The 20,901-nt window shown below is 40.4% G+C and overlaps 1 protein-coding gene across 3 annotated transcripts in view; it reads right to left on the reverse strand.

Moving 5' to 3' along the window:
* Positions 1–20,901, reverse strand: part of TANGO6 (transport and golgi organization 6 homolog) — a 133,684-nt gene that overhangs the window by 87,678 nt on the left and 25,105 nt on the right. For 2 of the 3 annotated variants that reach the window (XM_054579277.1, XM_054579276.1), the window contains exons 8-12: positions 12,394–12,506; positions 10,477–10,653; positions 8,756–8,882; positions 6,715–6,906; positions 536–670 (exon numbers count right to left, since the gene is read on the reverse strand). In XM_054579277.1, the coding sequence (XP_054435252.1) occupies positions 536–670; positions 6,715–6,906; positions 8,756–8,882; positions 10,477–10,653; positions 12,394–12,506 (744 nt within the window). The remainder of the gene's footprint in view (positions 1–535; positions 671–6,714; positions 6,907–8,755; positions 8,883–10,476; positions 10,654–12,393; positions 12,507–20,901) is intronic. The other variant, XM_054579275.1, reaches the window with a different exon arrangement.

Below are 20,901 nucleotides of genomic sequence, written 5' to 3' on the forward strand. Positions count from 1 at the left end.
ATAAATTAAAATATTATAAATTAAGTATGTAAAAGATACACACACTAGAAACAAAGCTTTAACCTGCTCCATGATCTGGGTTGAATAATGGATCTTGTGCTAAAACACAACTACTCAGAACAGATGGAAGCCTAAGCAACCAGCAGGTTACAAAGGTTTCCCCCGCCTGCAACAATGGGGACGAGCTTTGGAAAGCAATCAGCAAGGGTAAGAGAATTCAGTATTTGCCACGGATGCAAAACACTGTGCTGGGTGTTTCCAAATCAAGCTTGTGCCAGGTCAGAAAGGGCCCTACCCTGCTGATGATGGTGACCCCTATACGGGGACAAGGTGGAAGCGGAACAATTTTCTGGTCCTCGACCTCAGAAGACAATTCTCATTAATAGCTTGACTTGTTTATCCTGATTCTCCTATGTGCAACATCCATTTCTTTCTCACAAGGATATGGAAGGGAAAGAACAGGTTTTTTCTGTTTTTTTTTCTCTCCTTTTTCTCCTCTCCCTCCATTCAAGTTTAGCTCATGTTTACAACTCACCTGAACAGCTCCTCCCAGCATGACAGCCACCAGCCCCATGGACATGCTCAGTGTCTGTGACTCCACGGTGCTCTCTGTCTGGTGGGCCAAGCTCGCACATGCTCGCTGCAGTGTGGCTGCTACAAAGTCCACCACCTACCACACAAATGGGATTTAGTATCAGCGAGGAGTAAGAAAAAAATCTGTGTTTTCTTTACCTTTTCCACATCAACATCATGATGGCAAAAACCTTCAAGAATAACTGACACTGGCCCCCACTGGTGTGGCTCAGTGGATAGAGTGCCAGTATGTGAACCAAAGGGTGACTGGTCCAATTCCCAGTCAGGGCACACGCCTGGGTTGCGGGCCAGGCCCCCAGTAGGGGGTGCGTGAGAGGCAACCACACATTGATGTTTCTCTCTCTCTCTTTCTCCCTCCCTTCCTCTCTCTAAAAAATAAATAAAATCTAACCCCCCCCCCCAAACTGACACTGTGTAGCAGGCCTGGTGCTCAGTGTTTCACATGCACAATCTCACTTAGGTCTCGTATAAACTCTAGGAGGTCACTACTCTTAACCTCACCTCCAGATGAGGAATTGAGACTTAAAGAGGTTATCTGCTCATACAGTCAATAAAGGAAAAAGTCCATTTATACTTTCCCAAATGTCTTAATATACTGCTCCAATATCCTTTACTTTTCATGAATTTTTCCAGGAAATTAAAGTGAAAAAATGATTTGTTGCCATCTGACCACCTTAGAGGGTCCTAAATCTGTTTCTCCTGAGATTTCCTCCTCAAGGACACCCCCCCTCACCCCAGCCATTTTGACAGTCTAATTCTAGTAGGTGCAGAATGGGGGAGGGGCGTACCACTCTGTGTGGAAGCCAGTGTCCTCAAACCATCTGTACAAATGATCCAGAGTCATTTTTTTAAGTATCAAATATTTTTAAAGGATTAAGATTATTCATATGTAAAATTTTACATCACATTTGGCCAACAACTAAGCTTAAATGGAATTAATTTGGTCAGCATCATTTTAACTGCTAGAATTAATCACTTTAAGTAGAAACACCTTTGAATAAAAGGTAGCATACACACACATGTGCATGCACACACGCGTACATACCCGTATGCACACGCATATTGAGGATTAATGGCACAAAAGGGAAAAATCATTTTGAAAATGGGGCAGCTCAGATAGGTCATAATAAGCCTCTAAATACCATGCAAGCTTGCATGTTCAACTCTCTGGGCAAATTACATGCTATGCTAGAATCTTTATTGCAAGCTTAAAGTGAAAAAAAAAAATGGCTTGTTAACACTTGTCTTTTGGAGTAAGGCAGGAAACTAGAAAGGTTATTTAAAGTTCCACTTACTGAAATGTGCTGGTTACGGCAATTTTCACCAAGCCCCATAGCCTAAGACTTGACTAACACTAGCAATGAGTGAAGGACATTGGTCCTTTCAGAGAGACTGCTCATCTACCATCTTGGGCTATCCTATTGTGCCTTTAAAGAGTTTTCTAAAGCTCATCTTGTTTATAGGAAGCTTCTATTTCAGCATAAGTATTGTTAAATTAATGGGGAAAAACTATTTAGACTTCTGCCTTTTTCTAAGTTCCTTTCCATGAAATATACATTTTTTAATGTTGCAAAACAAGTACTATCATCTCATTTTTGTTAAGAAGGAAATTTTCTAGATCTGTGTGTGTGTGATTGATATATATAAATATATATTATATATAATTGTATATATGTTATATACAATTATATATAATATATAAGATTGTATATTATGTATATTATAAAAATATATATAAGCCGTGGGAGCTGTTACCTGGTGTGATAGTCAGCTATTATTGCCACCTATGAAGTGCCCTTTCCCCCAAACTCTCTTGTAACAACAAAACCCCGGGCCCATTGGGATAACAGCTCCTCCCCCTACTACTCACTTCCTGTGATTCTGGTGGGGCTGCCAGCCGCAAGAACAGGCATGTGACTGACGCCTGTTGAGGAGAGCGGGGAGAGACTTTTACTTTCTACCTAAATTTTTCTTTTTTGTAAAGGTGCATCATTTAATGAAAAACAGCAGTGTCTAATCCCATTTCTCTCCAACTGATTCTTGCCCTACAAAGGTAACCACTTGTAATTATTTAGCTGGTTAATTTAATAATAACATTAAGCATTTACTATTTACCAGGTACCATTCTGAACACATTACAGGTGTTGACTCTGTCCTCACAGTAATCCTGTGCGATGTATCAACCTGCTGCCACCATTCTGGCATGTGAGGAGAAGAGGGCTGGAGGTCTCACTGTTGATTTAGTAGATGTCAACTTAGTCTTGCAGTTTCTCAGCTTGCTGACACTGTCCAAGTTCAGAATGCCTTGGGTTCAACTGCTTTCAAGAATAAAGCTGCAGTCTTTTGCTGAGGTGGGGAGGTGGTTGTACAAAGTTGAGGAAGCAATCAAGGGGCCTACTAAGGCTGGTAGAACCTTTTGACTTGTTTTAAGCTCTAAATTCAGCTCCATCTTTAGGGTTTATCTAGGGCTTCCAGTCCTTCCAGGTTGTGCAGTGAGAAGTAGCTTGCTTCTTTGTATTTTTCTCTTCAAAATAATTTTTAAAACTATTTTACTGATACATAGTGTTGTGTTTCTTGACTTCTCCCATGCAGGCATTAGCTTCCCATTTTCTGAAGTTGCTAAATAAGCTACTGTTTTCCAGTTTCCAAATTTTATTCTCTTTAATTTTATTTATTTTTTAAAAGATTTTATTTATTTATTTTGAGAGAGAGAGGAAGGGAGGAAGAAAGAGAGAGACACATCGATGTGTGAAAGAAACATTGATCGCTCACCTCTCACATGCACCCTACCCGGGGGCTGGGCCCGCAACCCAGGCGTGTGCCCTGACCGGAGACTGACTGGCAAACTTTTGCTTTATGGGACCAGCCCCAGACAACTAAGCCACATTGGTCAGGGCGTTACTCTCTTTATTCACCATCTCTCCTTTCCTTCTCTATTGCTCCTCATTATTTACAGAGAAGGCAGATAAACATGTGTTCGATACACAGTCTTTGATCAGAAATCTCTAATTTTTAAATTTCATACTTCTATGCTGTTTAAATGTTTTTACAATGGCCATGTGTTACTACCATACTATGATTACACCCAACAATCTTTTCTATTTTCTAATACTCTGTTCATGACTATTCAAAAATGCCTTGGTTTATTTGATTCAGGATCCCTACATTGCATTTGGCTATACATCTATTTCAAGGTACAACAGCTCTGCCTTTTTTTTTTTTTTTTTCAGTCCTGCTCCTTTTTGATGCCATTGGTTTGATAAAGAAACTGGGTCATTTGTACTGTAGAATTTCCCACATTCTGCATTTGAAAATTTGCTGCCTCATGGTGTCAACTTGCTTCTCTGTCCTGAGTTTCCTTGATTACATTCACATTCACATTTGGGGGATTTTTAATTTAATTTAATTGTTTTTGGGAGAGGGGTTAAGAACCCTTCCCAGGAGGTGCTATATATCTCCTACTGCGGTACATCAGGAGGCACGTAACGTCTGCTTGCCTACCCACGGTGATGTTACGACCGATCAGCTCATACTGAAATATTTAGGGGGACATATCCTGATATTTGCATTAACCCTGAAATTAATCAAAAATGAGATGAATGGATAGACAATTGAAAACATGGATTAATACATGATAAGGCAAGTATAATAAAATGTTAACAGCGGATCTAGGCAGTGGGTATATAGGTATTCACTATAAAATCCTTTAAAATTTGGAAGTTTTCTTAATTAAATGCTGGGGGTGGGGTCCATTTATTTGGGTGTATTTGGACTAATTACATTCATTATATAGTACCCCTAATTAATTTAGCAGACATTGATGACTGCTACCTAGATCCATTATTTCATTAGGAGGTTGCAAAATGTAATTTTCTAGTTTTATTTTTGAATTTTTTAGTTGTGACTCTTGAATAAAGAAAATTTTTCCTTCGTCAATTATTTGGTTACATTGAAATATAGTTCCTTAAGGAAAGGCAAGAAAAATGTTTTATTCTTTGTCTTCATATATCAATTTACAGAATAATAAGTTGATGCCCTAACAACCTCCAAAGTTGTTCTACAAGGGATTTTTTTGTGGGGACTCAAATAGTTGTAACTTTGATGTGTCTCAAGCCATTGCAGGCATTATTCCTTTTAATGCTCCAAATGCCCTATGGCCAATGCCAGCCCCTTCAATTTGGCACCTAAGAGTTACTGACATGACCTCATTAATCTCAGGTAAATTCCTTGTATTCAGGTACAATAAGATACCTAAGGCTAATAGACAATTCCTACCCTAGACCACAAATAAATCTTTAATCCTATAAGCTTTGTGTTCTTTTCGTAGGAGACGGTATTTAGAAACTATAATCTAGCACAAATGATGTTTATTGCTACTGGGTTGTCATTGCTTTTTGGCATCGACAGTGGACTGAGCTAGCAAATATCTATTTTTTAAAAAGAAAAAATAAATTATGAGTTCATACTCATACTTCCATATGAAATTCAATGTAATAGGGTTTCTACTCAAATCCTTTGATTTTATATTTATAATTCTTTTCTTACACTGAAAATCTTGGCTCCTAATCATATTAACAAAAGTACTATAACATTTATTATTTACAACTCATCCATATGTGTGTATTTCAAAATAACATACCAAAATTATCACAAGCAGAGAGACTACAAAATGCAATTTAATATTTTTGTGTTTCTTTTTGTCCTGATACATTTTAACCTTAGCTGAAGGATAATTTTTTTTTAAGATTTTGTTTATTTATTTTTTATAGAGAGGGGAAGGGAGGGAGAAAGAGAGGGAGAGAAACACTGATGTGTGTAAGAGACATCAATCAGTTGCCTCTAGCACTCTCCCAACTGGGGGACCTGGCCCGCAACCCAGGCATGTGCCCTGACCGGGAATCAAACCAGTGACCCTTTGGTTTGCAGGCTGGCACTCAATCCACTGACCCACACCAGCCAGGGCTGAAGGATAATTTAATGGGACAAGTCACTTTTGTGTCAACCTAAAACCATTGTTCCTTAATTAGGAATAAAGGGAGATAAGAGCAAAAGCTCAACTCATCACTTTTTAGACATTTCCCCCTCCAACTAGCATCCTGAGAAAAAAACATAAGGTCTGCATGGGGAAGTCTTCAGGGAACTGGTATAAACACAGGAGAAACAAATCACCCTACTGAGTAACATAACACGGGGTCGGTGAACTGAGAGAATAAGAGGCCAGGAAAGAAATCATGACCATGATTTTCATTAAACAGCCATGATTAAGTCGGAACTGACAGGCAGCTGCAAATTTTCTCAGCAGGAGCTGTACTGAAACGCTGCTTAGCAACACCCGAAGGCAGATGACAATGAGAAGGATACAAAGAACTAGAGAATCACATTTAAGCATGACAATCATACCAACTTACAACCGACCATTACCAACCAAGCAACACCTAATTCTGTAAAGTAGTAAAATACGGCACCGGACTGCATATGCTTTCTTACTTATATTTCCTATTTTTTAAAAAGCTGGTAAAAATGATGTCTGAGCCAATAAAATTCAGGCGCTGATTCGCATAGTTACTCTACTCGGAAAGCATTAAAAAAAAAAACACTGAAAACTTCACAGGCTATTGGGGAGATAGGCTATGAGTTAGAAGACCTGTAAAATTTAAGGTGATTTGTTTTTTTTCAAATTTGAGTTTCTGATCATTCTGCACTTATGATGCACATTAGAATCCTCCATAGAGCTTTAGAAAATACAGGCTCCAATGAAGACATGCTGAATCAGAATCTCTACAAGTGGCCAGGTGTCAATACTTTGAAAAAGATCCCTGACGATTTTATTTGCACCAAAAGTTGACAACCACGGTGATATAACATATAAACGTTTAACACAGCTCTTAAAGTTTTATGTGTGTGAGAATCACCTCAGGAGCTTGTTAAACGTGCCAATTCCCAGGACCTATGAAAGTGCTGATTCCCGTGGTCTGGTGTGGGCTCAGCAATTGGCATGTTCAACCAGCATTCCAGGTAACACTGATGCAGGGGTCATCTAACCACAGTCAGAGTAGCATTTTTTGGAAAGAACGTAAAGAAACCAAACCAGGCTGGATCCAGAATGTTGCAGCCACTGACCTGAGCGATGTTTGTGAATATCTGCTCAGACATTCTCTCGCACAGAACAGCCACCAGCTGTAGGACCATCAGCTTCTGCTCTTGGCCTTCCACCAGGAGAGTTTGGTGCTGCTCTAATTCCAACAGGCTTCTACTGGAGAAGGGCTGCATTTTTAACTCGGCTTCACTTTCCACGGCCACATGAGTCAACTCCTAGCAGTGGAGGAGAAAAGGAAGAAAAAGCCAGTGAATGAAGGGCTCAAAAACAGATAGAAAACTCTGTGTGAGAAGTGTGTTCAAAGAACTAGTCTGTATTCCTGAAGCATTATTTATAATGGCCCAAAATTGGAGACAAAAATGTCCAGCAACAAAAGAATGAATAAATTATAATGTGTTTATTATATATTGGCAGTTGAAATAAATGGACTAGGTCTAGGTAGATATCAGTAAAGAGAGATCACAAAAACACTGTGGAGTGAAAAATGTAAGTGGCAGAATAGTACATATCTGATGATACCTTGTAGATGAAAATGTAAAACCTCATAATGAAAAACATACACAGACTACTTATTTGAGCAGTATTTTTATGAACTCTATCACTAGCCTTCCTTAAACTGAAGCCATAAAACCTTTCCAAATACTTTTTAGAGACTATTAGATGCTTTTGGCACCACGGCTCCCTTTCCCTAAGATATTTAGAAGTAAACTTCTACTAACAGATACTTCATTACTGTTGGTTTTGTAGGCTTTCCCCCTACCCTTCACAGGGTACACTTCCTTGGGAAGGGAAAACCTTAAGTTACTTAACAATTAATGCTTTTACAAAGTAATTGACAGTTTAGAGAGCAGTGCTTCCCAACTGTGCAGGAGCAATTTTGCTCCCCAGGGGAGCACTCAGCAATGCCTGGGGACATTTTTGGTCACCATAATTGGAGGGTGATACAAGCACCTAGTGGGTAGAGGTCAGGGATGCTGCTAAGTACCCTACAGTGCACAGGAAGCTCCCCCCACCCCTAGTGCCAGAAGGCCCACTCCCATCTCCCCTTCACCTGCTTCCAACAAAAAATTACCCAGCCCAAAATATCAATAATTACCAAGGTGTAAAGACCTTGGTTTAGAGCAAAGAAAGCCCTTTGATTATTTTTTTTAAATAAAAAAAGTCTAACTATCCAATTAAGAGGATATATTCTTTTTTCCTTAGTTTTTTCCCCTTTTTTTTAAATTTCTTTTTTATTTAGTTTAAAAACATTTTTTTAGAAGCTATATCCTTATAATGTTATTTACAATGAGTGGCTGGGCAGGGGGATGGATGTGAGCATGGGAGGCGAGACAGCATCCAAAAGTATCCGCTACTTCAAACCCTAGAGGTGTCAGCCCTGGTTCCCTCCTTGCGCTCTCCCCCACCCACGCCGTCCCTAAGCTGCACACACATTCTCTTGGAGAAGACATTTTATATAGGGAAAACAACGAAGAAGGCAGAACTGGAAGACAGGGAATCAGAGATCACCTGGCTTATGGTCTCAAACAGTGCAAATAAGTGAAAAACTGTATGGCATACAGCTTACTGTGGGAGATTGGAACAAAAGGAAGCATAACCACCGGTACTAAGAGGCAAACCCAGAAAAGGTTTCAAGCGGCTACAAAATGAAATGGGAGGGACAGAACTGCTAAATCTCCTTTCCAAATACCTGACAAAACAATAGTCAGAAAGGATAAGGGATTACTCTATAGCTGTAAAACCTGCTATTAACTTCAAAAGAGTTCTTCCTGTCAACACAGAGTGAAGATTAACCCTTTCATAGATCCTAGCTCTGCTTCGGTCATCTCTGAGATTTCAGTACTGGTGACCTTGTACTCGTTTAATCATATGTGTATTGCCAAAGGTAAGTTTCTTCTTTGTACCAAACCTACTAAAAAATAAATTACCCTTATGTCCTCTGATTATTTCTTCTAATAGGACCTGATTTTAGAGCCTTAAATTATGACTGCCTTTAAAATTCAAAAGGTCTCCTGACCTTGCCCTGGAATAAAGCTGACCATCAACTATATATGTAGTTCTTACCTTCAAGCAGAAGATGAAGAAGTCACCAGCCAAACCACATTCTTGGCAGTGGGACAGCAAGTCTCCGAGGTGCTCTACCTGGCACTGCTCTGAGGACACCTTCTGGTACAGGGCTTCATCTTCATCACTGCAATGTAGAGTCCGAGTGACCTTGGTAAGATGGATCACCCAGGGATACTTTTTTGAAACCCCATTAATAAATTCTAAAGTAGCATGTCATTTCCATATAGCAAATCATTAGACATATCTCAAAATTTTGTTTAAATTATTTTCCTGTTACCCCAGGGGGTGGGGGGGATCCATGTTTGCATATGGGAAAATTTCTTGTGTACAATTCCAAGGAGATTATAGTCCCTTAAAAATCCACGTAGAGACCCCAGGTTAAGGATCAGATAGCACTGTCTAGTCACTGTTTTTCCTATCATGAAGAGAAACTATAGTTTCAGTAAGAACTGTTGATTTTGACATACGCGCACTAAGAAGTGCATCAAGGACTTGTTAGGAGCAGTAAGTTTTAACTACTAAGTTAAATACTATAAAATTCTCTGTATAGTCACGGAATTGGTCCCTGGTTAAACTGTTCCAAAGTGTTTTTTAAAAAATGCCGGAGCCCTAACTGGTGTGGCTCAGTGGGTTGGACATTGTCCCAGGAACCAAAGGGTCGTGGGTTCAATTCCTGGTCAGGGCACAGGCCTGGGTTGCAGGCCAGGTCCCCGGTCGGGGGTGTGCAAGAGGCAACTGATTGATGTTTCCCTCTCACATCGATGTTTCTCTCCCCTTCTTTCTCCCTCCCTTCCCCTCTTTCTAAAAATAAATAAATAAAATCTTAAAAATAATAAACATGCCAGACTTTTTTAAACTCTTCCAGTTTTGGATCATAGTTATAACCATGGAACCTACTAATGCTCAACAAAACAACTCTCAGTAAATTACTAGCTTGAGTCTGTATAGGTAATTCTGTTTGCAATCAATGTGTTTTTTTCTGTTTTCCTCAAGTCCATCATATTGAAAGTGTTATAAAATTTAAAGTTAATCGTGAATTAAAAATTTAAATTTAAACACTTTAACAAACAGCAACATTTGTAATGTGATGTACAATAACTTCCACCAGTTAAATACAACATGAACTCTGATCAATACGAATTTACATTATGAGGTAATAACATCTACATGTATCACCCAGAAAATGGAAATAATTTAAAACACACTTGTGAGATGCTGGAGAAGTAAATTACCCATTCCAATAATGTTTACTAAGCACCTTCTAATCAATCCCTAGGAGAAACAAACCCCCATTATAAAATCATCATGAAAGATAGCTATCAAGCAATTTCCCTTAGGAATAAGCCTGACTCTGAGCACCCACATACCATCTTGGGAGTGAGAAAGAGCACTGGTTTGTTTTGCTGTGGAGGGTGAGCATGTGTCTGTCCTTTACTCTGACTCACTGGCAAAAACATGGTGAAGTACGTGGGCTTGTCGTGATGCAGAGCTGTGAGTCTCCAGTGAACTGCACCTACTATTAGCTGGCATCTAGAAAAACACTGGAGGATGACTGAAGGCTCACATTTCATTTAGAGATTATAATAAACAGGAGCGCCCCAGCCTGAGCCGCTTGTTTTGGTTTCCTTTCTACCAGCGCCCCTTAGTGGACAAGCCGCAGAATGGCCTTTTCGGTACAATCACATCTGAAGAGAGACAGCAAGGATGGTTGGACTCACCAAACGGCCTCTTTGATGGTAATCACTATGCCACCTTGAGTGGCAGCTCTGAACTGACACAGAGAATGGAGAGTAGGCACAGATTTGTCCAATCCTGCAAATCCTTTCAGGCTGGCAATTGCTTTCTTTCTCTCCAGTTTCCCCAGAATCCATAATAAGATCTCTTGGCAAAGTGACCTGGCAGAAAAAAAGTTATAAATGAGCTTGTCATCTTACTCTACACATCTAACAAGACAGAAAGAAAGACTGTCGGGTTCTGCTGCATTCTAAGTGCTGGCACAGGCCCCTAGTACTGCTAATGAAGTGCAGGAGTGGAAAGTATGCTTCTTATGAATTTCAGAATACAAATATCCTGAAATCCAATGAATGAATGACTGATCTTTGGCTCTAAAAGCACCCCTAATATGACGTATGAGTCCTGCGTGAATTTTTTTTTCCTTTTTGGTAGTACCAAGTGTACCCACTGCTTTTGGATCAGGCACTGTGAAAGAAAGTTTCCACTGATGAAACCATCACTATCAATGGAACCAATTGCTGGTGACCAAGAAACGGCATGCTGACAAATTCTTGCTGACTCCCCATCCCCTTTTACTGGTGCCAATCAACCAGGAGAGGAATGGAATAAACGTTTGCTTCTTCCCTCTCAGGTGTGATGTGGACCTGACAGTACTATGAGAACTTGGGTTTCAAAACTGAAACAAGACAGTCCTTTGGAAGCAAATTCATGTATTTATAGTCTCCATCTTCCACTGCACTTGATATTGTCACTTCCCTATGGCTTTGGGCTACACTGATGCACTAACCAAAAGTTAGTCAGAGTCAAAGGCAATATGTAAGCTTTGACTAACACCCAAGACTGAGTACAGTTGACCCTTGGACAACATGGACCTTAGGGACAGCAAGCCCCCTGTGTAGTCAAAAATCCATGTATAACTTTTGACTCCCCCCAGACTTAAGTTGTCCCTTGGTATCTGCAGAGAATTGGTTCCAGGACCCCTTGCAAATCCCAAAATGTGAAGATGCTCAAGTCCCCTATGTAAAATGGCAGGGTTTCATACATACAGTTGGCCCTTCGCATCCATGGACTCCCAAACCACGGGCTGAAAACAGTACAGGTATTTATTGAAAAAAATAGTGTCTAAGTGGTACCACACAGTTCAAACCTGTGTTGTTCAAGCGTCAGCTGTACTTTCCTTCACCACTCGATGATGATAGTTTTCTATTTGCTAAACAGGTTTAAGCACAGGCAGTCTTCATAATAACCCAAGGAAGGGGGTAAGACTGCATGTCAGATTACATGTGGGGAATTTCTAGACACCAAAAATCAGAATTCTGTAGGACTTTAGAAAGGATATAAACTTTCATAAGGAAGAAGAAACAACATAAGTAGCTGTGAAAACAGAGCTGATACAAAAGGAGTCCTACTTAAATTCCAATACAGAGGATTATTTTCTGGATGACTAAGAAACACCTTAATTCTAAACAACGCTGTGCAGCACTAACACCAAATCCAAGTCTAAATTACAGGGTGCCACATTCAGATCCAGATTTCCCGAGTTTGATTTTAACTCCCCGCAAGGTAGTTATGATCCATCTCTATTGCCTCTTTCCTAGACATGTAATTCCAGTATTTCTCACCAGTTAAATAGCAGCATGTTCATACATGTAAACAAAGATTTCATCTCTGATGTCTAGGACTGAGGCTCAAGAAAGTCATTCTAAAAATTATATCCAATCCCCTTCAATTTGCAAAGCTCTCTCTTTTATAGATGAGCAGAATATGAGGATCCTCAAATGTGTTCTTGACTTTGAAAGTTACAAGGTGGCATGAGTCAAATTCAAAATAACAAGAACAAGAACAGCATGCAAGAGAAGGCTTCACTATTTATAAACAAATAAGGTTCTCTGATTGTTTACCTTATGTGAGACACACTCTGCTTGGTAAAACAGTAGAGAGAAAAGAACACTCCCAGGACTGGAAGCAGGGAATCCACCAAAACTGCTAAAGGTTCATTCCCAACCACGTACACCTAGGGAAAAGGAGGTGGAGAGAGGTATCATGACCACAAGGCCAGAGGAATGGGAATTAAACACGATAAGCTTATTAGCAGGGCTCAGAGTTTACGTGAGCAATACTCTAGTCCCAAGACGAACAATTTTAGCTCTAAAGCCAGGGGAACCATTTGAGGTTGATGGACAGGCTGAAACACAGGGAGGGAGACAGGACTACAGCTCTTCTGTGTGAGAAGCCTGAAAAACTGCTGGGCAAAGTGGGGAAATTGACCCATTTCCCAACCCCTTGCTTTCCTACTTTTGACTACTTTTGACTCTGAGTCTCCCAATTTGCCTGTTATTCATCTGCACAATAATTCTTACTGCAGAAGGCTCTGCTTTTAGGAACTAACAAGCAATTAATGCTGATAGAAAAAGGTAAAACAAGTTCGGAAAAAACCCCATAAAAACATAGCTTGCTCCAGGTTTTTCACTCTTAAGACGTTACTGCCACAGTGGCACGTGCTAGTCTCTCCAAATCAGTAAGTGTTCAAAGGAGTTATTCTGTGTACCTGGATCTTCACTGGGTAAAAGGGTGTGAGGGTGCTGATTTTTATTTCCAATAGTTATGGTACATATTTTTTTTGAACACCCACTGTGATCCAAGTACTGTCCTAGGTGCAGTAATGAATATAAAAATGAATGGGTCATCTCTAAAATTGCTTGTTATCTAACAAGAAGAATAAAACAAGTATACCAATAACTCAAGGTGGGTAACAAAGTATCTTAAGAAGCGCAACATGCTATTCAAAACTCCAGTGAAACATAATAGGATTTCAAAGTGTAATTCTGTTACAATAAATTAACTAAAGCCTGATAGTGTGGATAATGATGATGGTGATAAAAGGAGAAAGAAGAGAAACTGAAAACGATTACAATCTCACTATGTGTCCCAGGAACTATGCTAGGATTTTTATCTTCCAGGTACTATGTTAGATTCTTTAAAGAGTTAGCTCATTAAAATTGTAACAATCTCACAAAATTGGTATTAGCAGCCCTATTTTAAAGGATGAGGAAAGGGAAGCTTAAAGAGGCTCTAATTTAGCCCTGGCTGGTGTGGCTCAATAGGTTGGATATTGTCCCACAAACCAAAGAGTTTCTGGTTCAATTCCCGGTCAGGGCACATGCCTTGCTTGGGTTGCAGGCCAGGTACCTGGAGCTGGCGGCATGCGGCAGGCAATCAACTGATGTTTCACTCCCTCTCATTCTCCCTCCCTTCTCCTTTCTCTAAAAATAAATACATAAAATCTTTTTTTAAAAAGAGGCTCTTATTTACAGAAAGTATTGAGGTAGGAATCAACACTGTTTACGGGAAACTAAAGGTCATAGAGGCACTAAGACAGAAAAATCTGAGCTTTTCCAGAATCCCTGTCCCTTTAAATGAACCCTAATTTTTCACACTCTTTAAGCCTCCCAACTCCTCTATGGAGCTTGATAACCAAGAAGTCAGCTTCCTGTGCATGATCTAATCTCCATAAGCCCAGCTAAATGAGGTGCATTGTATGGCATTGTTCGGAAGTAATATGCAGGCCTAATTATATACCACCAATTACAAGAGGTAAAAAAAGAGATTCCCCAGATAACGTAAAAGCCTATTGTTTGGCTCTGGATTCTGTGTTCCCAGAGGTAATCCCTATGGAGCCATCCTTCCTTACCAACATCTTTTGTACATTAAAAACAAAACAAAACAAAAAAACAGATGGGGTTAAATCTTTATTATTTACTGGCTTGATTGTGCCAAAACACCTCAAACTTTAACATGAACTCAATCAAGCACATTTCTCAGGGGTATACATTGTTGTTGATAAATTCCAATTTTTAAATTCTCTTCTTGTACTTTTCTGTATTTTATTAACAAGAAACAAGCACTACTTTTATATTTAGGGAAAACTGTAGAGATTTTTTATACATATGTTATTTATTTTATGTAAAGCTTCAGAAAATGTTTACTAAGTGCCAGTTGTGTGCCAGGCATATAGTGAACGAATTATCTGCTTCAAAGCTTACATTCTATTAATAGTTGGGGGACAGCAAATAAGCAATAAACATATAGTATCAGATAATGACAAGTGTGATGAAGAAAAATAAAACAGGTCAAATGAATAGACAGTGATGAGAGGAAGAGCATGTGGAAAGAGAAATTATGAATAACTCCTATCAATTCATCCTATCAATTCATCCACTAATAATCCATTAAGTTCACTGATAGGAACAGAGAAATGAAATTTTTTCCAAAGTGGAAAGATTTAGTAATAAGGTCCCCTTTTTCTCTACATCTTAAAGAACTTAAATGGCCTCTGCTTGACACATTCAGGATTGTCACCTCCCTTCCAACATTAATAGTAAATTCTTCCTTATATTGAGCCCAAATCTACCTCCCTTTAAACTTCCTTGATGGAAGTGTATCTGTTTTCCAAAGGTTTTGGACTGGCCATAATTCCGGTTCACTCACCCACCTTACAGATCGCTCTGTATCCTAATGACCAGATTGTATTTTGTAGATGAAAGGCAGGCAGTGGTACATGTCAGATGGACCCAGGTCAAGTTCTACCTCTTCCATAGGCCTGCTATGTATCTGACTGTTCAACTGTTCATTCATTCATTCACTCATTCAAATATTCATTAAGCATTTAACCACCATTAGTGACTTTTCTCCTCTAAATTCCAATAGCATTTTAAAACTTGTAAACCTATGATCAGTCTTTGAATATAGTTATCTCTCACTTCCTGAACTAGCCTGGGAGACAAAAGTCAAGTTTCCTACTTCAACACCTATCAGAGGAGATGACTATGTTGTATTTCCTCAATTTTTGGTAAATAAGCATTTTAAATGCAGTGGCATACAATGTAAAGGAACTCCACTGTCATTGCTTTTATGAAGCAAACAATAACTACCATTTATTGCACGTCATTGCGCACGTACTCAAGAATGAACCAGGGCCCTGGCCGGTGTGGCTCCGTGGATTGAGCCTGTGAACTGAAAGGTCACTGGTTCAACTTCTAGTCAGGGCACATGCCTGGGTTGGGGGCCAGGTCCTCAGTTGGGGGCATGGGAGAGGCAACCGATTGATGTATCTCACACATTGATATTTCTCTCCCTCTCTCCTTCCCTTCCCCTCCCTCTAAAAGTAAATAAAATCTTTAAAAAAAGAATGAACCAGGCTATTCGGCTAAACATTTAATATACAATCAATTCCCACAAGAGTTCTGCGGGTCAGAGACTTTAATTCCCAGCCTAAAACTATGGAAAACTGAGGCTCAGAGAACCAAAGTTAGTTGGGCAAAGGTACACTGTCAGCCAATGGCAGGGCCAGGATGAACACAGATCTGTCGGACACAAAATCTGTTCTCAATCCATAGAGACAGAAGGCAGATTAGGAGTTGTCGGGGGGAGGGAGGACTGAGGAGTGATTGCTTAATGGGTATAGGGTTTCCATTTGGGGGGATGAAAAAGTCCTGAAAGTAGACAGTGGTGATGGTTGCACAGCATCATGAATGGACTCAATGGCACTGAGTTAAAGTGGTTAAAATGGTAAATTTTATGTTGTGTGTGCTATTCCTGCACTCTCTGCAATGAAGAGCGGGAGTTCCTGAGTGGCACCATGGACAGCAGCTCTGTTCCACTTCCTGTTCCACTTCCTGTTCCGCCTCCTGTTCCGCCTGCTGAGAGGCTCAGGCAGCCCCCCTTCTACCAAGTCTTCTGCTGGATCTCCAGGGCCATACCACGGCCAGTCCTTCCCAGCGACAGCCCCTTCCTTCCAATCTCTTGCCTCACACTGAACTCACATGCAGGGTAACAGTTTGGTCTGCACCGACTCATACTTCCAAAGTAGACTGCGGTCACTTCCCCCAAAAGCAGACTCCCCAGATTATTGACTTGTATCAGGAGTTTAGCAACCCATAAAGGAACACAGGGGGTCAGACCCTCTGTGAGTAAGTGAAATGGTGCTTTGCAGTTGAACTTCCATATCTACCTGAGGCTTTTCCAGTATAAATGTGTAGGACAGGGCTGAGGGGCACAGTAAGAGAACAGTATGGCTCCATAAAAACCATAACGGCTCAGAACAGATTAGAAGAGGATACTGGCAGCCTGGGGATTTCCTCATTCCTTTCTGGGGATTTCCACATTCCTTCCTGAATGCGGCTTGGCTTTCCATCACAGAGCCAGCGTGAGAGACGGCGTCTGCGGTTAAGCCTTACGACACTTCATCTAAGCTTAGAGGACTGCTGCTCCCATGGCTTAACACAGGCATGTTCCTGGGCGCTTAATTATAGATCGTACTTTACTGTAACTCTTTGTTTGCTTGACTGGGAGCTCCTTGAAGGCAGTGGCTGGCTCTTAATCATTTTTGTATTCGTAAACCTCGCAGAGTACCTGGCATTTAGTAGGTACTTGGTAAATTTTGCGTGTGTGTAACTGATTAATTGAATCAAAGAATGAATGAACAAGGTAGACTGGCTGATGTTCATTTTCTCAAAAGCTCTATTTCGGGGGTGGGGAGTTACAATGATCTCTGTATTTTCTTTTTTTTTTTTAAAAAAAAACCTGTAGCCAGAAGCTACTCAATCAATGCAAAAGAACTGAAGAGAACTTCAGCCATGAAAGGGACAGAAAATTGAACAAAAGAAGGCTTGGCTTTATTTTACTATTTTGGCTTGTTCAGCACCTATCTTCAACGTCTGGAAGACTGCATTTCCCTGGAAGGATTGACTAGAAAGTTAAAAAAAAAAAAATGAAAGAAGAAGCTTGCAAGAGTCCAAATGGTCAAAAGTATTAAGGCTAAACGTGCGTTTCTGTTTCAAAGCAAAACAAAACATAAAGCCCTTACGCTCCATCTCCCGTTTCATAGACTTCGTTGCATTGCTGAGCATCTCCCCGAGAGGCCACCGTTGAGTGGCTGAGGAAGCACTGGGAAACTAGGAGTCAGAAGACTTAGCTATGATTCCGTCTCTGTCCCAAATCACATAATAAGTGAGCAAACACGGACAAGACATTTAAACTTTTCTTCTCCTCAGTTTCCTCATTTATAACGTGGGCACTAAGTTTTTGGCACAAGGACCAATGAAGATAACTCATGTCAAAACCTTCTGTAAAATAAACAGCCTTGTGCAAATGTTAAATTTATTCCTAAATATTTTATCCTCACTGATGCTACTATAAATGCAAAAGGCCTTTTCTTTCGCAGGGACGTACACGTGTGGAAATAAAAACATGATGAGTCTATTCAGAATCAAGCTGACTTAATCTTAACATTGAAATCCAGTACAGGCTGCAACTTGATTGTACCCCTCTTAAAGATGAAACTAGTCAAATGCTGCCCTCTAAAATATCACAGTGATCCTTTTGATACTAATGTTCCAGAACTTCTAATGCACTTTCTGAGTGTAAGTAAAACTTGTGAGAGGCAAAAGAACAGGAAGAGCTACCTAATGTAGTATTTTGTACAGTGCATGCGTTCAGAGCATACTGCATAAAATTATCTTTTAAACAAAGAGTTTCCCTGAACCAAAAGGGAATTGATAGTTTTTTCAGCACCTGTTATGTACTAAAGCATGCAAGAACCTATCAAAAGTTACCTTATTTATCCCCCCAATGTAAATGTTATATATGTCACCTAAAGTCACATGGATAGTCAACCCTGGCGCTGGATTCCAAGCTCCGTCTCTCTGACTCAAAGGGCCAGGTGCTTGTCACTATAATATAGCACAGAACCTGAACTGCAGCATTTAGGAAATCTAACACTTGCATATCCCACAGCTTTGGAGGCACTTCTTTCAGTCCTTTGCATGTTATTCGAGGCCACAGTTCAATCAGGGATGGGAACATCCATAAAGAGTCATTGCCTTTAGGGAACAGCCATAGATGGAGGGAGAGTAACTTAAAGCCTTGTGCACTTCTGAAACTTGTACCATGTGTGAACATTATCTTTTCTAAACACAGGAGAGAAAGACAGAGAGCAAAGGTTGGTCCCTAAACCAGCTCTGCCACTCACTAATATGATTTGGGACAAGTCACTTCACAGTCTTTTGGATTTTTTTTCCTTTACTATAAAATGAGGGATTAATTTGCCAAAGCCCAAAGAATGTACCACATCGAGAGCAAATCTAATGTAAACCGTGGACTCTGGGTGATATTGACATGTCAGTGCAGATTCTCCGCCTGTAACAAATGGACCATTCTGGTGTGGATGTCGACAGTGGGGGAGGCTGTGCACGTGCGGGACCAGAGGATATATGGGAACTCTCTGTACTTTCAGCTCAATTTTCTGTGAACCTAAAACTGCTCTAAAAGAAAGTCTGTTTTAAAAAATGAGGGATTATGCCCGGGTGGGTGTGGCTCAGTGGACTGAGTGCCAGCCTGTGAACCAAAGGGGTGCTGGTTTAATTCCCAGTCAGGGCACATGCCTGGGTTGTGCACCAAGTCCCCAGTTGGGGGTGTGAGAGAGGCAACCACACACTGATGTTTCTCTCCCTCTCTTTGCCTCTCTCTAAAAGTAAATAAATAAAATCTTTTTCAAAAAAAATTTTTTTAAATGAGGGAGTTATATAAATATCGCTAAAGTCCTCCCGGCTCTAAGAATGTGTTATTTTAACTTACTCTATAAAAATAATTAAAAATTTAGAAAGAGGTGTCAACTGACAAAGAGACCTTAATTAGAAATTCATTAAGATTAAATGGGGGAAAAATAGTTGGATACTTAAAGCCCAGATTCCCTGAATCTGGAAACAGAGAGATAAAATAGAAATGAGAATGAAGAAAATCAGCTAATTAGGCACCCTCTAGCCTTTCCTACCCTAAAAGTTCTTCTACCTTTAGGGAGTTTTGGCAAGTACTATAAGGAATACTAAAAGTAAACATCTCCCCACCCCCACCCCACATACACACAGGTCCACTCTCAGAGTCCGGCCAGTTCTCTTAAGAGAAAATGTCCAAAACAGAAAGAATTGTAATTCTCTTATCCTACTCTACCCAGAACCAGCCTCTACACAATCTAGGCCTCTCTTCACCTCTCTAGGCAAAGAGGAACCATTACCCCTCTCATGCCAGAGAGGACAAAAGGGTTTTGGCATTCCCGGGCCTGGGCCCCCGTCTCTCGGCGTCAGCGAATACAGGACAGGGAGCCAACGGCCCGAAAGCTACTGGAGCTGCATATCCCCTTCTTGGCTTGGGTGATTCTCCCAGAGGTAAGGGACACACACAGGAATGAAGTATTCATATGAATGAAGTACAAGGAACTATGCCAAATTTCCAATTCAATCCGACTAGCACCTGCGTATACACCCCATTGGTGAGAACTCCCCCGTGGCCCACCAGAGCCACGCTGCCCCCTTGCTGCCATGCGTGAAGGGTGCAAGAGTAGAAGGGCCCTCCCTTGTAACTGTTCCCACCATAAAGCTTTCATTCTGAGAGCTGAGGAATTAGTCCTTAAAATACTAAAATGTATTTATACTTTCAAATGTTTCCGAAGGAAATATTTACAAAATGAACTATAGGCAATCCCTGCCTCCTAAAACAAAGTACAAATACTGAACATACCAGCTCCAACATACTTTGTTTTTCCAAATTATTATGCGCTTTGGAGGCACTTTTTCTGTCCCCTTTCCTGCTCCTCTCTGCCCGCATCGTCTCGTCAGTGTGCCTTAGTCTGATTTATTCCTTCCAATTCTGCTGTGCTCATTCAATCCACATAACCAATCAGGTCGAAACTGTGTATGCAGTAAAGGTGAAACTGCCTCTGAGGAACTAAGGGGCTCTGCAGCTGGAGGATAAGATGGCAGCGAGATGGCGGCTGTCATAATACAGGTGACACATTGGGAACTCAGAAGTGTCAAGTGAGGCACCATAATAGAATTGACTTAAAACTCCAGTAAGATGAAAACGGGACCGCCAAAAGACATCCCTCAACCCACCGAAAATGAAAAGACAACCCAACTTAAAAGTGGGCCAAGGATCTTAACAGGCATTTCTCCAAAGAAGGCATGAAAGGCTGTTCAATATCATTAGCCTTTAGGGAAATGTAAATCAAAACCACAGAGAGATACTACTTTATTCCTACTAGCAGGACTATAATTTTACAAGACTGATAACAAATGTTGGCCAAAATATGGTAAAATGAAACTCTCGCAGCCTGCTGGTGGGGATACAGAATGGCAGAGCTACTTTGGAAAACAGTCAGGTGGTTCCTCAAAAGGTTACACAGGGTTACCATATGATGCAGCATTTCTGCTCCTAGGTATACACCCAAGAGAAATGAAAACATACATCCACACAGCAGTTTGTACATGAACATCCAGAGAAGCATTGTTCATAATAGTCAAAATGTAGAAACAACACAAACATCCATCAAATGATGAATAAACAAACAAAATATG

This window comes from Pteronotus mesoamericanus, unplaced genomic scaffold (genome assembly GCF_021234165.1).
Source record: "Pteronotus mesoamericanus isolate MK-2021 breed Mesoamerican mustached bat unplaced genomic scaffold, CSHL_Meso_final contig_52, whole genome shotgun sequence".
Classification (NCBI taxonomy): Eukaryota; Metazoa; Chordata; class Mammalia; order Chiroptera; family Mormoopidae; genus Pteronotus; species Pteronotus mesoamericanus.